The 15,955-nt window shown below is 40.1% G+C and overlaps 1 protein-coding gene across 1 annotated transcript in view; it reads right to left on the bottom strand.

Annotated features, from left to right (window-relative positions):
* Nucleotides 1-30: 30 nt before the first annotated feature.
* The window catches only part of plpp4 (phospholipid phosphatase 4), a 52,194-nt gene continuing 36,269 nt past the window's right edge, over nucleotides 31-15,955 (bottom strand). Inside the window, exons 6-7 of the mRNA XM_028990104.1 lie at nucleotides 5,960-6,130; nucleotides 31-3,388 (exon numbers count right to left, since the gene is read on the bottom strand). Of these exons, the coding sequence (XP_028845937.1) occupies nucleotides 3,183-3,388; nucleotides 5,960-6,130 (377 nt within the window). The 3' untranslated portion in view covers nucleotides 31-3,182. The remainder of the gene's footprint in view (nucleotides 3,389-5,959; nucleotides 6,131-15,955) is intronic.

The following is a 15,955-nucleotide window of genomic DNA, read 5'->3' as shown; positions in this document are numbered from 1 at the left end:
TTACATGTGCAAGAAAAATGATCCATGTCATTATCATACAATTATTTTTATTGAAAACGTTCTACACTTAAGTGCAGCTCAACCAATGCAGAACAACACAAACGCACACCTTCACTGAAAACACAACACGTCGTCTGCTTTACAGGAACTATATGGATCCCGCAGAAGCCTCTTTTTTTTTTTTTTAAGCATGTTCACAAATAATGTTCTTTCATTCAGTGCAATATTATGGAGGAGACATTAAGACCTTGTGTTCATGACGCTGGAGCAACATACCCCATCGATTCTACTTTTTCAGTAGCGGCCTTTTGAAGATTTAGCAATGAAAATGTCCCACTTGAACAAAGCTATGAGTACATCAATAGAAACATCCACACAGTAGAAAACAGGTTTCCAACATTTTTTATATCGGTTCATGGACTAAACTGTTATGCCGAAGTTCGTTTATACTTACAGTATAGAATATAAACAGCAAATCACAATTCAAAGTGCTCTCAAGGCCAGACATGCTAGTCCACATATAATGGTCTCTTCACAGATTGGCATGCCATGTTTAATGACGGTAGGTTAATAAAGATTTTTTTTGTTTCAAAGGACAGCTATGCAGCATTTATTCCACTGCCTCTTAAGTAAAAAAAAAATCACATAACATTATATAGTGTATACCCAAATGTATGGAAAATAAAATAAAATAAAAAAAACGACAGCAATAAAAAAAAAAATCACATATTCAGCATATGCTATTGGATATATATCTATATTTATATATAAATTACTGAAGAAAAAAAGCACAGAAATGATTCAGGCTAAAAGGAGTTACTCACCCCTTTACTCATTCAGGCTGGAGAGCTATGGTATCATGAATGTCACTCATCATCCCTCAAAATGAACTGACAAAAACAAAACAAACAACAACAAAAAACGAAAAAAAAAAAAAGAGCAACACGTAAGGTGAACATGCTTGAAAAGCAACATATGGAATTATTATTAAAACCACGAAAACAGTTAAGATTGGATCGAAAGGATCCGGTTCAAGGTTCAGGTGGGTGGTGAGAAAATAAAGGCAACACAATGTTCACTCCGGGTGGATAATTGGCTGTATTTTAATGGTGCTATGCATGGTGGAAGGGGAAATGCTCACCAATGTTCCATCAAAAAATATGTAACATTCCAGCAGCACCTTCATGTTCATTTACATTCATTTCCAAGAAAGAAGACGATGGACAATGTGCCTCCTGCACAGTGACAGAGTCTGAACCGTGGTAAGAAGCCTCCAGGCAAAATGTTTAGCACCCTGGCAATCCCTTCCATATTAATAAAACTTCAAACTTCTTCATTTCCATGTGTGTCTTTTTTTCTAGAAGAATGCAACAGGTGACTGGCATCTCTGTATGCTCATCCAACAGTGTGTGGATATGATGGTGCATAGGTATAATGCTCTCATTTCTGCATATTAATTCAAGCCTCCGTCCCACACAATGCTAATCCCGCTGTTTAGTCGCAACCTCACATCCCACAGAGGAAATTCTGTTTCTGAACCAACAGGAAAATTGAATGTGATTGAGCACAAATCCCTGTTTGCTGCCTTTGAAATGTTAGCAACATCTTTGCTCCGACCTTTAAGATTTGCTACATTGTCTCGTTATTCCCACATGCAGATGAACAACAATTGCAGCTCTGACATGTTAACTATGCGCTGATAGTCTTTGGCCCCAAGAAAAAAGTTGTCAGCGACATCTGTGCAAGAGACACTTGGAGGCTCGGATAATGAGAATTAATTTGAGATTGAATTGAGGTTTGTGCCCTACTCAGCTCACTTCCCTGGTGCCAGTTGCTCTTGCCCATTATTGATTGGCCTCATTTTTCCACAATCTGCATTCAAATGCAAGACAGGATGAAGCTTGGAAAGTATCAGAAAGTAAGTCAGACACAAACAAAGAGCGAGAGCGATTGACAGATAGAGCCATTACAAATAGTCTGTAGCGAATGGGTTTACTGACAGAGAAAAGAGCATGGCATACTGACTGAGACCAGAGCATGGCATTGACAGAAGTGACATATGTGACATAAGAGATGGAACCAAAATAAACAAAGAATGAAAGAGAGGGGGGATTTTTTTTAAAAAAAGTGCCAGATTGAAGTTGCCATGTTGTGTCTTTATTGAAATTCTATGTTCCAGGTTCTGTACTGCGTTTTTAGTGGTTAAAATTTGATCACAAAAAAGGATTAGATGTACTGTATATTTTCCACTGGGTTGCTATGGACGACCAGTAGCTCCACTAAAGGACTGTGGGGATAAAGCACTTAACGTCTCTATTGGCTGAGCTGAAGGTGAGCTTTTAAAGGCACAAAAAAGGAGGGTGGGGTGAATTAGCATCAGTCTGACTCCACAGTCCATGCACACCAGAGAAAAATCATTCTGAACGATTATGAGTTTTCTCTAAACAATTAGCACATACATATGTCTATTTTTCATCTCAGTTATAACATATTGTTTGTTTCCAATTATAAGTAAAAGCATGAATAACAGAAAATAATAACATTGCAGATTTTCCTGAAAAAGTCTCTGCATCAGCCAGTGCCATTATTTTAACGTTTCAATGACTTGCCCTTTTATTGTCAGCCCCTCAACACTAAGAAAATTAACACATCTACACCAGTGTGTAACATGACAACTTCATTCGTGTTAAGGAGGGCACGGATAGATAATACTCTGGAACCCACAAAAATTCCATGAGATATTTCAGGAAAGACTAAGAAAAAAAACCCGAATAAATCCAGCTACAATAAATCTGAGGTTTGGAATAAGTGATAGAAATTGCATTTTCTACACACTTTGTGTGTGTGTGTGTGACAGAGAGTGAAAGAGAGAGGGGCATTTGCTTCAATTTGATAATTATTGTTAAATATTTTGTCATATCCCACAGCTGTCCCATATTCTCCAGCAACACAAAACACATCTTTTTTTTTTTTTTTAGCTCATCACAGTTTCTCACCCAAACAAAACAAAAAAAAAACTGAGAAGAAAACGATGGGAATGAATGAGGAGGAACGGATACAGAGCACCAGCCACTGGAATGTTGAAAGGCCAGTCTGTTTGTCTGTGTGGCCCGTGCTCAGTGTTTGGTCGGGTGCAGTTTGGAGGTAATGGATTTGGGTTTTGGGGTGGGGCTCTCGGATGGTCATACAGGCCCCTCGGTCAGGCCTTCCAGAGGCAGGCTGGTGGCGTTGTCGGTGGGCTGTGGCTCCTCTTTGGCGGCGACCATGTGATGGGCGGCGGCCAGGCTGGCGTAAGGCAGGTGGCAGTCTATGTGCAGGAAAGGAGGGTAGTGCTGCCGGTAACTGATGTATGCGAAGAGGAGGCCAATCACTCCGCCGACAAAGGCATCTATGCAAACATGACAAATGCATTCAACAGGGATTACAGAGTAATGAAGAGTCATTGAAATCCGAACAGGTGCTGTGCTGTTATCAAAATGTTTTTGCCTCGTTAATGAGCTGAGAGACGGCCCATTTGTTTGAAGCGAAGCACTTTTGTTTAGTCATTAACTGTTGTCACCATAACACCCAGTTATAAGTTGACCTAGCAATGCATGCACATGCACACGAAAAACGCACACACAAAATGGCCCATCACAACAATGTTATTTGGCACCGGTTCTCCAGCCTCTGTTACTCTCCTGGAGGAATGGAAAAGAAACTCTTATCATTTGAAGGTCATCAATTCCCATTTTATACTTATTAAACTGTGGATGAGGACACCACCATCTGGGAAGACAGCACTTACAAAACTCATACTGCCACTAATGTGCACAGCACATTAGAAACAATTCCAAAGGAGCCATGAATTAAGACATACCCATGACAAAGGGTTGGAAAGTTGCTTAAAGATCTATTTTGTTATTATATTAGTCAGGAATAGCATCTGTTCACTCTATAGCAAAGAGACATTTTCTTTACAATCATCTGTTGCCTGGAGCAGAGAGGACTCCGTCTGATGAATAAATCATTCCCCTCGGTTCCCCTCACCTAGCGATACAAATCTCTCCAGATTCATCACGATTCATGACTATGCCAATAGCTATGCATGGCGTGACTTGCTAAAGGTGCACAACAGCATCAAAAGAAAGACAGGATGACGGAATACTGACGCTGGACAGGTGAGCCCCCCTGAACTGCATCAAACTCAACGTGGACTTATTTCATCAGCGCAGTTCACTGGGCAGGCTAATGGAAGCTCATAGTCCATATTTACGTATAGCTCAGCTTGGGTCCATAAAGTTTAATGGGCCACACTTGCGCCACCATTTCTCAGATATTTTCTGTTCTAATGACCATTGGGGCAGTGAGGGACTCAGATCTCAGTCATACCAGCAGAACTGCTGGTGGGGAAGAATTAATTTTGCCGCCAGCAGTCCTTAAATAAATATATAACCTGCATTAATGTTTGTGCGCAGAAACAAGCACACAAATGTTTCTTCCAAAAAATAATTAGAGACATTGTTATTACTCAAGTCATTTTAGCTGCCGTTTTCTTTTTCCAGGTTTCAAACCCCTGTCCAATCTCTCACTTTATTTTTATTATTATAATTTTTCCTTTCTCCTCTCACTTTTTCTGGGTCCAACATCCTCTCAGAGCAATACATTTCAAACTGCTTTATAAAAGTTCTCATGAATATTCCATTTGAGAGAGTAAAAGGTGAGGAACAGATGGTTATAATTATATCTGTCCTAAAAGTCATCCACGCTGCTCTCTGTGTGCGAACAAGTGCATTTTGCACACTTTATCATTCCACTTCTGATGATGAAAGCGTAATTGCCATCCAAAATGTGTTCTATGATAGATGACAGTCCGTATGATGCCTGTCTGTGGCTTATCAAGTGCTACATCAGCGAATGTGCCTGGAGTTCTTAAAGGCCATGACTGATTGTGACAGAAGGCTCTTAAAAGGCTGCTGTACGTGGGAAGGGCTACAATAAGCTGCTAGTAAAAGGACATAACTATTATTGCTAATAAAAACATGATGATTTGAATCATGTGGGAACGTTTAAAAGTTTATTCTAGAGAAATTTCATTCTGTCCTGGGCTGGTACTAGAAACTAATTTCATTCAGCTTTGTGCTGTTCTGACAAACTGACTGAACTAAAGTCTTAAGTCAAATTGTTGCAATGAATTATTGAATTATTGAAATACTAAGTGCCTCATTCCTACAACTTCAGGCAGTAGTCATTATGGTAAATATACCAGTTTCAGATCAGTAATCAACATAAACAAACATGAACAACCATGAACACCCATTCCATGCCTTTGCTCCATGTAGTCACTGCATGAATAAAATTAGGAGTTAATTAACTTTTGGATGCTAATGCACAAGATACTATTTGAATGAGTGTTATGGCGGGATGTACATTAATCTCATTAAATAGTTTATCCAGTTCCTGTGCTGTGCCACAAAGGAATCATTTGCATGTACAACAATAATCTGCATTTAAGATGTCTAAATGGAGCTGTGTAGGAAATAGAGACCTATGATAATTTAATTCTGACCTGGAGAACTGCGGTATATGGAAAGCATCAAGGTCTCAAAGTGTTTTTAAAATTAATTCATTCATATTGCCTCCTCCACAGATCACACAACCACACTTACAATGCAGAAGAGCAGTGACCGTAAAAAAAAAAAAGAAAAATTTGGACTGTCTATCTAATGCAAAGTCACCACAAGTCTGGTGCTCCTGTTGTCAGACTGCAATACATATTTTTAGCCAGACCTATCCTCATCACTTTCAAAGACAACATTTTCCAGGCTGCTTTTCTTGTCTAAACTGCCTTTTCAAAGATAGATAGATAGATACTTTATTTATCCCAGGATGAAATTCACAAATTCATCATCAGTGTCAAACATTTCTTCATATGTTGTTTGCCCAGTGCTCCATCTGGTCACTACTGGCAGCCACTGACCTTGCCAGTGGTGTTTGTAGTCACAGGTGCGGGACAGAGCGATCATCATGGCGCTGTAGAGGGGCAGGACAGTCGCACAGAGGCGCCAGCTGCGCCCACGTCCGTTGTCTGTGAAGCACTGCAGCTTGCCTGCCAGGTAAAAAGAGGTGAAGCCCAGTCCGGAGAATGCAACTGGGGGAGAGGACAGAAAAGAAAGCAAGTGTCAGATGAGTAGCTGCCCCCTGGGACATAAGAGAAGAATCTGCAGAGCCCGTAATAATGAATCTAATGAACACTAAAGTCTGGTTCACCATGTAACTCAATGCCATCACAGTTTCTCAGTGTCTGTAATTAACTGCAATGGATAAATCTAGCACAGTTAATTAAAAAGGAGTGATCTAAATGGCTGGGATGTGTGATGGAAAAAAATCATTCTGCTGGATGCCTGAAGAGAACAAAAATTGTCTTCTGCACAGACAAGAAAACAATTATTCTGGGCTATGAGATACCTTCCTCCATGCATACAACCTGTTGCCCTGGCAACTTGAGGGAAAAGTAGTAAGCTGAGATAAGATTTCTAATTCTTGTGCAATCAAGCCCCAGCCATGGAAACAACCCTTTTTTAATTATGTTCTTCAGCTGCAGCACAGTGAACCTCTACCAAATTTTCCTTGTTTTTTTTAAACACAGAAAACAGCAATGTAATTTTGAGTAATTTTAATAAATGGGGTTTATTTTCAACAGTACACGAAAATGACAGAAATACATGATCCTTGAGAAGGAAATCAATGCAAGCTAGATGCAAACAATTGGAATTCTATTAGAAGAAGCCTTAATTACCCCATTATCTCTGCAAATGAGAAGTGAATTAACCTAGATTGAAATGATGGTTCCTATTTCAGTTTTGCTATTTAATTTTACAGCACTTAGAAATAAAACAACTTGGGTTTGACTTCTTTATAGGCCTTCCATTAATCTTTGTTACTGACATCTAGAGTCTGCTTTATGTTGTTTCTCCTTGTGCATGGCACATTGGATTGGAATCCTTAATTATAATGCAAATGCATAATTGCTTTATAACCATAAAAACTATTATTGAGACTCTTGTTGCAATATTAAAAACAAGGAAACAAAGGCAGAAAATTTACAACAAATATGTTATAAGACTCCATACTTTATTGCCACACGGTTTACACCACAAGACAAAATGTCACTCAAACAAACTGCTGCAGCAGAACAGATGCAGTGTCTGTGGTCAAAAATTCCTGCAAGGAGAGAAAATTATGCTAAAAATTACACTGTCAATAATGGCAGCACTGAGGTATGTGCAAAACTACAATTCATATAGTAATAACCATGCCCTCTACAAACTCACAGGTATGAATAGAAGAGTGTGAAATTAAGTGGTAAAACTGTATGAGACAAGTCACCAAATAAAGCAAGGATATAGTCACTCTGAATGCAGGTTGGTTTGAATATCCTGAATACCACATGCAACCCAGTGATTGGCCCAATATACAACCTGGGGAACTCCAGGCTATGTGATTAAAATCGTTAATAAAATATATGATTGAAATGAGATTTTATGCAGTATGAAACATGATTTAGCACAGCATGAGAGTGCAGAGGGCATTGGAGCATCCTGCTGAGCTTTCGTATTGCTCGTGCAGGGCAGGACAGTTTGCTGCTCGATGAGCCACAGGGACAGCTCTTAACACAACATTGCCGTCAGCAACATTTAGCTGCAGTTTTCACAGCAGGAGCACGGTGAAGTACAGCTCTACTAATCTGTTTCATTTATGGTGACCCAGTTGAATTAACAAGTGAAAATAAAAATTATGTTTTTTCTAAAAACTAATTTAATTTGGTCTTAACAAACTTGATATATGTTTCTTGTATGGATGCACTTTGATTAGTTTCGTCACAAATAATAGAGGAGACATAGAAGAAGAGTCGGTGTTGACAGTGATGAAAAACCCAGAAGCGGATGTGGGTGAGTCACCACTAGTTTAATCTCCGAGCACGAGTCAGCTTGCACTGCGCACCCACCTCTGTCTCGCGCTCGTAGATGACCAAGGTCATGTGACAGTATCCCCCCTCCAGGGCCAATCCCCAGCGGCCCCTGGGACTGTCAGGATCGTGTTATGGTGCTCTTATGTTTTTCTGTGTTTCTGGCCATCATGCAGTGGTTTGGTTTATTAAAAAAAATTCAGTTTGAAAAGTTGTGAGTGTGTGCCTCTTCCCTCAGAGGTACCGGGACATTTCCATAGCCAACGTGCTACACACTGGTCACAATTGGACAAATTTCGGACTCAGTCCTCAGTCAATATAACACTGTTACAGTAGTTCTAATATATTCAGAAGAGCTAGACCAGGCAGTGCTCCATATGTGAGGAAAACCATTTTTAATGTGTCCACTTATCCGAGGGTGCTAAAAGCCCGACCTGGAGTCGAGATGAACCAGATTTAATCAAACACATAAAAAAAGCTCTGCACTGATCCTAGGATGACTAAATAAATCCACACATCTTAAGCATGTAAAAATGCCTTCCCACAAACATGAAACCAACAGTTACTGTAGGTTTCTGCTAGTAACCTGCCACTCAATCACTTCCTCACCCTCCTCCCAACTCCCACAGCTGCGAAGTGAAGGTGAAAAGGCATTTATCTCTGCATAACAAACAGCAGCTGTAGCCTTTGCTACTGCAGCTTCGAAAGTGACAACGGGAAAGTGACATGTTGCAATGAAACCTAACAGGGTTCAGGAGCCATTTCCCCTGACACAATTTCCTGACCAGGAGTGACAGGCAGATGTTTATTTCCTCTGGAAAAATATTTAACACATGCACATCTTTCACCAGTTTCAGCGATGCCAGAAATTGTGACGCAAAAAAAGGGTGATGCAAAATAAAGTTAATGAGGTCCTTTGGAAGCAAGTGGATGGAAATTTTATTTCAGAAGTGCTGCAGGAAGAACGCAATCAAACATTAAAACAGAATCTCAGCAAATGAAATTAATATTGACTGGATTAGCAAATCCAAAGAGAATAAAAAACTCCTGTAGCATCTGACTGCTTTTGGTTCGAACTGAATCCTTTTTGACACAAGAAATGACTAAGGGCTGAGCAGTTAAACCCAAAAAGTAAATTCATTTATTTATGAATGTTTCACAAGATGAAAAGAATAAATAATACCAAGGCAATGTGGAATTTCATATGCACACCTGGGACCTAGATCTCATTCTCTTTTATTAGTCTCAACAGATCTGAGGGCAGCCTTGAAGGGCGCTGGGGAAACAAATGGAGTCAAGTCAGATTTATCTCCATTTGTTTTCCATGTCCTCTAAAGTCCAAAGGGAAAAATCAGTCACTGAAATCTCATTCATTCAGTGCATCTCTGAAAACTATGCAAAGTCTCGGGCAAAGGTAGTAGATCTTCAAATGAATTTCTTACCTTGTAGTGTGCATTTGTTGTGCAGTTGCCGCCTCAGTTGTGCAGCTACTGCCACCACTCATCTTCTCCTCTTTTTAACTGACCAATAACCGGTAATTGTAGATATCAAATAGTCCTTTGGGTGTTACTAATTTGTAGGTATCTACATATCTTGAGGCACTTTTTATTTATGTCCATTAGTCTATTCATTACAAACGTATTCAGCAGATGTACAAAATGTCTTTGTTAAAATGTCAGGTTTTCAAGACGTAAAAAATGAATAATTTCACAACTTTACCCACCTTTAATGTGACCTGTAACCTGTCCAATTCAATTAAAAAACAAAACATGGTTGCATAAGCATGCAAACCCTTAAACTAATACATTGTTGAATAATCTTTTGATTTAATTACAGGATTAAGACCTGACAAAGCTGTAGGGTTTTCCAGATATTTATTTAGTAGCTGCAATGCAAAAGCCATGGACTGCAAAGGAACGCACAATGAATAAGGATCAAAGCATCCTTATGCAGGAGAAAAGCACATAAGCACATAGATATACTATGGAACACATTGAAAACAGCCATCAAAAAGTGGAGAAAAAATAAGGGATTGGACATCCTTCTGAAATTTATGAAGAGACTACAAGTCTGATTAGTCAAGGAGGATGCCAACAAACCTACAGCAACACTGAAAGAAATGCAGTTATTTCTGGCAAGTACTGGTTGCACTACATTTGACAACAATTTCCTGTACTATCCATGTCTGGACTATGGGGTTGTCAAATCACTGCCATGAATGGCAGGATCCACGGTTTCCCAGTTGAACATTGTCTAAAGCATCTCACTGCTGGTTTGTCTTCTTTTTTATGGATCCATGTCTTGAACATTCACATTGAACCATCCATGTGATTCATCAGTCCAGGCATTCTTTCATTGTCCAAGCTCTAATGCTCACCTCCATTATAGGCATTTTCAGGTCAACAGCGTATAGACGTTAGCATGGGCTGCACTCTGCGTTGTAGGGAGTTGAAGCTGCATTCCCCCAAAAGATAAAACAGCACCAGGACTTGGGGAGGTCTAGGAAACTGGCAAAGGGGATGCAGTTGTCCCACCAAAAGTCATGAAGAACAAAGGAAAACCCCCATTTTACCTAGTTAACTTCAAGTTTTCTAATTATCGATAGGAATGTAGTACTCCATGATGCAAATGTTATAAAATTAATGAATGTAGAATGAGTGAATAGAAAGAGTGTAGTGCTGCATATGTGCTATATTTACTACCCCCCCCCCCCCCACACACACACACACACACACACACACACACACACACACACACACACACACACACACACACACTCCAGTCATTGACAAGGCATCAACCCGTAGTGTGGTTTTGCCAGACACAAAGTTGGCATCCCACAGCTAACTTGGGAAGTGGCAAATAGCAGGCAGCAGTTGAGATTAAGAGCAGAAGAGCAGAGCTGGCAGGGCAGAGCAGAGATGAAGAACAGAGCAGCACACCATAACCACGGGTCCCTCTTCCTGCAAACTTCTTTTAAACTTTAGAAAACTTTGCTCAGCCAAAAGTTTACATCACAAGTTAACAGGAGAGACCAGAGGAACAGTGGAACAAGAGTGAACCTTATCAACCATCGATAAAGTAAGAACCTTTCATGCCTTACTGTGTAATCAACTGTCAGGCAGACAACATGCACCGGATTGTGCATAGGATTAGCATTGACTGTTCATTGCACAACAAGCTGCTTTATACCACCACAGCCTTCTCCATAAATTTGTATCAGGTAAACTGATAAAAGGTCCTCTATTATGAATTTTTGCCTTTATATTTGTCTTCCCTAATAATGTACATGAAGTCTCTTTCCAAAATTCTGCCTTGGTGCATAATTAGAGCCACTTTTAGCCAGTCCATCTGAGCTGTCGCTCTCTGAACAGTGAACCAGAATGGCCAAAGCACTCTTTACACCTATCGCCATTTTTAACCACTGCAGGACCATAGACAGGCTAGGGGAACTCGTATTAATGTTAAATAATATCACAAAGTGAAATTTGCATAAAAGGGGACCGTAAAGGTGAAATTCTTCCTCTTTTATGTTTCGTAGCTTTTAGAACTTTGTCATGGCAGTATTGTGCACACATTCGCACAGCTTCACAAACAGGTATGCAAAGAACCCAACAAAGGTGAAAAGGTGAAAGGTGAATATTTATACATGCACAACAACAGCACACAATCAGGATAACAGTGAACAAAACACAACAAAGCTCCGGCCTGAACCAGAATGCCCCCAGTCCTAGGCTTGTCCTAGGTCCACCCAAAACCCTTCGGCACCACGAGCACGGCCAGTGAAGGAACATCCTTGACTGCTCGGCGAACATGGTAGAACATGGACCTTGATGGCCATGAAGCCAAACCTTGGCCAGGGAACAGGGGACAGTGTTTCTAGATGAGCCAAGAAGCTGGGATGGTAAGCATGTGAAGGAAAGAAATGTATGGGCCTGGACTTCACGTGTCGTGTGACATTCACCTTTGGTCACAACATTAAAATGTCCTAGCTACTGCAGCGCCAGTCAGAAAACAACTGCTTCCCACTTTAAACTTTGGTGATGTACAAGGCTAAGATGTTTTCCAAACAAGTGTGTTGTGCTGTACACAAGACAGATTCTGGTGTCCTTGTCCAGGTGCCTATGACGAAGCAGACAGGGCAGAAACTGTGGCAACTTCCTGGGAGTCAAAGATAAAAATGAATTTTCTCACAGGGACTGGCACTTCTTTTTCTCTTCCTTTTCATTTCCATCGGGAACTGAGGAATTTTTCCTCCAGTTTCTTGGACTTTCTCCTGGACAAGGCAACCTCTATGAAGCTTAGTTCAGGCTTTATCTCTCTCTTTATCTATCTTTTTCTCCTGTCTTTTATTTTGGGTTTTTCTGTAACATCGGTACCTTCTTTACATACAATATTTACATGTAACTGCAATAGTAATTTTCTGGTGTTAATATATTAGAAACTGTTCATCCTTTTAACCTCTATTGTGCCATGCCTCTCTCTGTCTGGTAACATCAGGTTGGAGTGTTTTTTAATACAGTGCTTTTGTGTAGAGAGAGAGTTGTAATACCACTTTTTGCAATTTCTAACCACACATTTGGGCAGTGTCCAATTAGACAGTACATAGTGAAACGTTTCTCCGGAACCAGGTGCCAATTGTAACATTTAAACAAAGTTACATACTGACATAAAGTTCACATGTGCGACATCAACAGAGTGCAAACATAGGAAACAGGCAGAGCAAGAATAATAAAGAATAATAATAATAGGCAAACTAAACATGTAGACAACAAATATGCATGTAGACAGACAGAGCTAAACTAGTAAAAACTAGTGCAAATACTGCTTTGCAAAAAGGAACAGTGCAATAGTGAAAGTCATTTTGATACACAGCAGCAAAGCACTTGGTGCACACAGTGAAATTTGTCCTCTTCATTGAACCCATCACCCTGAGTGAGCAGGGGGCAGCCATGACAGGCACCCAGAGAGCAGTGTGGTAGTAGCCTAGTGGGTAACACACTCGCCTATGAACCAGAAGACCCGTGTTCAAATCCCGCTTACTACCATTGTGTCCCTGAGCAAGACACGTAACCCTAACTTGCTCCAGGGAGACTGTCCCTGTAACTACTGATTGTAAGTCGCTCTGGATAAATGCTGTAAATGTAAATGTAAATGTAGGGACGGTGCTTTGCTCAGTGGCACCTTGGCGGATCAGTATTCGAACCGGCAACCTTCTGATTACGGGGCCGCTTCCTTAACCCCACTTCCCCACCGCTAGGCTACCACTGTGTGTGTATGTGTTTGTCGGTCCACAGAGGAAAGTCCCTGAGTGTTCAGTTGACTTATGGCCTGTAAGATGAAGAGTGCATGAGGTGTGTTGAGTCCTTCACAATGTTAGTGGCTTTTCTGATTCAGCATGTTTGGTAAATGCCCATTATGGAGGGAAGAGATACTCCTGTGATCCTCACTATCCACTGTAGGGTCTTGCTGTCAGAAAAGGTGCAGTTCCCAAACCAGGGATGCAGATGGTCAGAATGCTTTCAATTGTCCCTCTCTAGAAAGTGGTGACGATGGATGGTGGGAGACTGGCTTTCACAGCCTTCGCAGGATGTAGAGAGGCAACTGGGCTTTTTTGACTATTAAGCTGGTGTTGAGAGCCCAGGAGAAGTTCTCCTCTAGATGAACACAGGAAACTTTGTGTTCTTGACAATCGCCACACAACATCCATTGGTGTTAAAGTGGAGAGTGATCCCTCTGTTCTCTTCTTAAGTCCCCAGGGGGTGAAAATCAGAGGACACATTTCAATATGTCACCGTGTGCTGCAGAGTTTCACAATGACAATCACTTCACTTCTTACCTCTGCATCCCTGCCACATCAACATCATCTCAGTGGCTGTTTCCTGCAGCAGGTAACATAGCCTCAAAAACCGAGCCTGAGCCAGGAGCATGTAAGGTAAAGTGAAGTGATTGTCACATGTGATACACAGCAGCACAGCACACGGTGCGCACAGTGAAATTTGTCCTCTGCATTTAACCCATCACACTGAGTGAGCAGTGGGTAGCCATGACAGGCGCCCGGGGAGCAGTGTGTGGGGACGGTGCTTTTCTCAGTGGCACCTCAGTGGCACCTTGGCGGATCGGGATTCGAACCGGCAACCTTCTGATTACGGGGCCGCTTCCTTAACTGCTAGGCCACCACAGCCCCATGTGGACATGCTGACATTTATGCATTGCAATGAAAAGTGTCTGAACAAAGGCAGTGAGAGAGAGTAAAAGTGTGTGAAAATCCTAAATTTTGTTCTTTATTTTTTGATAAATTATTTATTGTTCTGGCAGCTCAGGTGGCACTATTTGTTTGAAAAAGTATATATTTGGCAGATGTAGAAAAAAACATACATGTTTTTTGTGTTAGTCCATTTTTATTTTATTTTATTATTATTATAACAGCTCAAAAATATTTTAGTTCTGTTTTTGAATAAAAGGTTTGGAGATGAATGATTTTCTTGTTTTTTATTTTCTTTTTATCCAATTCTGCAATTAATAATAATAATAATAATAATAAAAACCGACAGATTAATCAATTCTTTAAATAATCGTTAGTTGCAGCCCTAATTTATACTCGGCAGGCTTAGAAATCTGTCTTGGTAAAAAAAAAACACTCTTCTGCATAGTTTTAAACCTTGCTGCTAGTAAGTAGAGGAGCAGAAGATGAAAGAATTTAAACCTGTCACCACCACATTCTTTAAATAACAGTTCCCATTTTCCCCCAGAACACTGCACACTCCTAAACACATCCTTCACACTCTCACAGTAACAAAGCTGCTGAAGGTTCTTAGTCTCAAAATTTAATTGCAGTGTACGGTTAGTATAGGGCTACTTAGATATGTATGCATGTTATTAATGAGCACATTCACAGAAACAAAGCTGTCACAAAGGGCCAGGTCATTCTCACTACCTCTGTTGCTGTTGCTCTCCTGTTGGTTTGTTTTACAATTTGGTTTGCTTGGGACACAACAGGTGTTGGTGCAGAGGACTCAGAGAAGGTGCTAAAATTTGGTGCCAAATTCTGTGGCATATGGCGTCCTCTTCCACTCTCCTTCCAAAGAAATGGCATCAAGCAGTGAAGGCATAAGGCAATTATAGCAAGCTCTCTGAAGATGTGTCACATAACAGATCTCAAGTACCATGGATTTCAAGTCAAGCTCCACTCTCTGTGTGCTACACTCTCAATGTGAAGCAAAATGGAGAGAAGAAGCATACATCATTAGATCTATCATAAAACATTCAATGTCAAAGCTTTTTTAATACAAATCCTGAGAAACTCTGAACTGGATTTTTGCCTGGAACATTCCCCTGCCTGGACTCAATCAGGAGATAAAATTCAAATCTAATTACCAGTTCTGTTGGCATTTTTCATAAATATTTGCAGTGCTTTTGGCTGTATATTAGTGATTGAACAGTCTGTCAATTTGTATATGCTAAAACAAGAAATTTGAAGGAACTAAAAGATCCATATTTAGCTATAGTTGTATTTCAAATCCAATCTCTAGGCTGTAAATGGTCATTGTGCTGTAATGTCTACTACCAGTGTCTATTTTTCTCCTCCAGCCAAGAGTACAGTTTTAAACTGGGAACAAACGCATGCCTTGATCTGTATCCTCCTTAATTTAGATTCTTTTGATGTGTAAATATATCAGTGTCTTTCATATTTCAGTATACTTAAAAAGCACAATCTATTTCTTATGACAACCCTTTGATGTCAAAATACAGTTATGTCTTCCCTAATTTTTTTCAGTCTCATACCACCAAAGGTACATTCTTCCTAGCCATATAAAACATTTCATTTACTACACATGATTAAAGAAAAAAGATATTTTCAGGCAGGCGAAGCATATCAGCATTTACGTTAACTGAGCATGCTATTATAAAAAAGCAAAAAATGGAATAAGCAAATACCATTTTAAATAGTATAATTAAACACCAATGCTGGATATGTCGTGATCTTTATCAACATTTATGTGAAAT

The sequence above is a fragment of the Denticeps clupeoides genome, chromosome 8 (genome assembly GCF_900700375.1).
Source record: "Denticeps clupeoides chromosome 8, fDenClu1.1, whole genome shotgun sequence".
In the NCBI taxonomy this organism is placed as follows: domain Eukaryota; kingdom Metazoa; phylum Chordata; class Actinopteri; order Clupeiformes; family Denticipitidae; genus Denticeps; species Denticeps clupeoides.
This window is presented reverse-complemented; position numbering and strand designations above follow the sequence as displayed.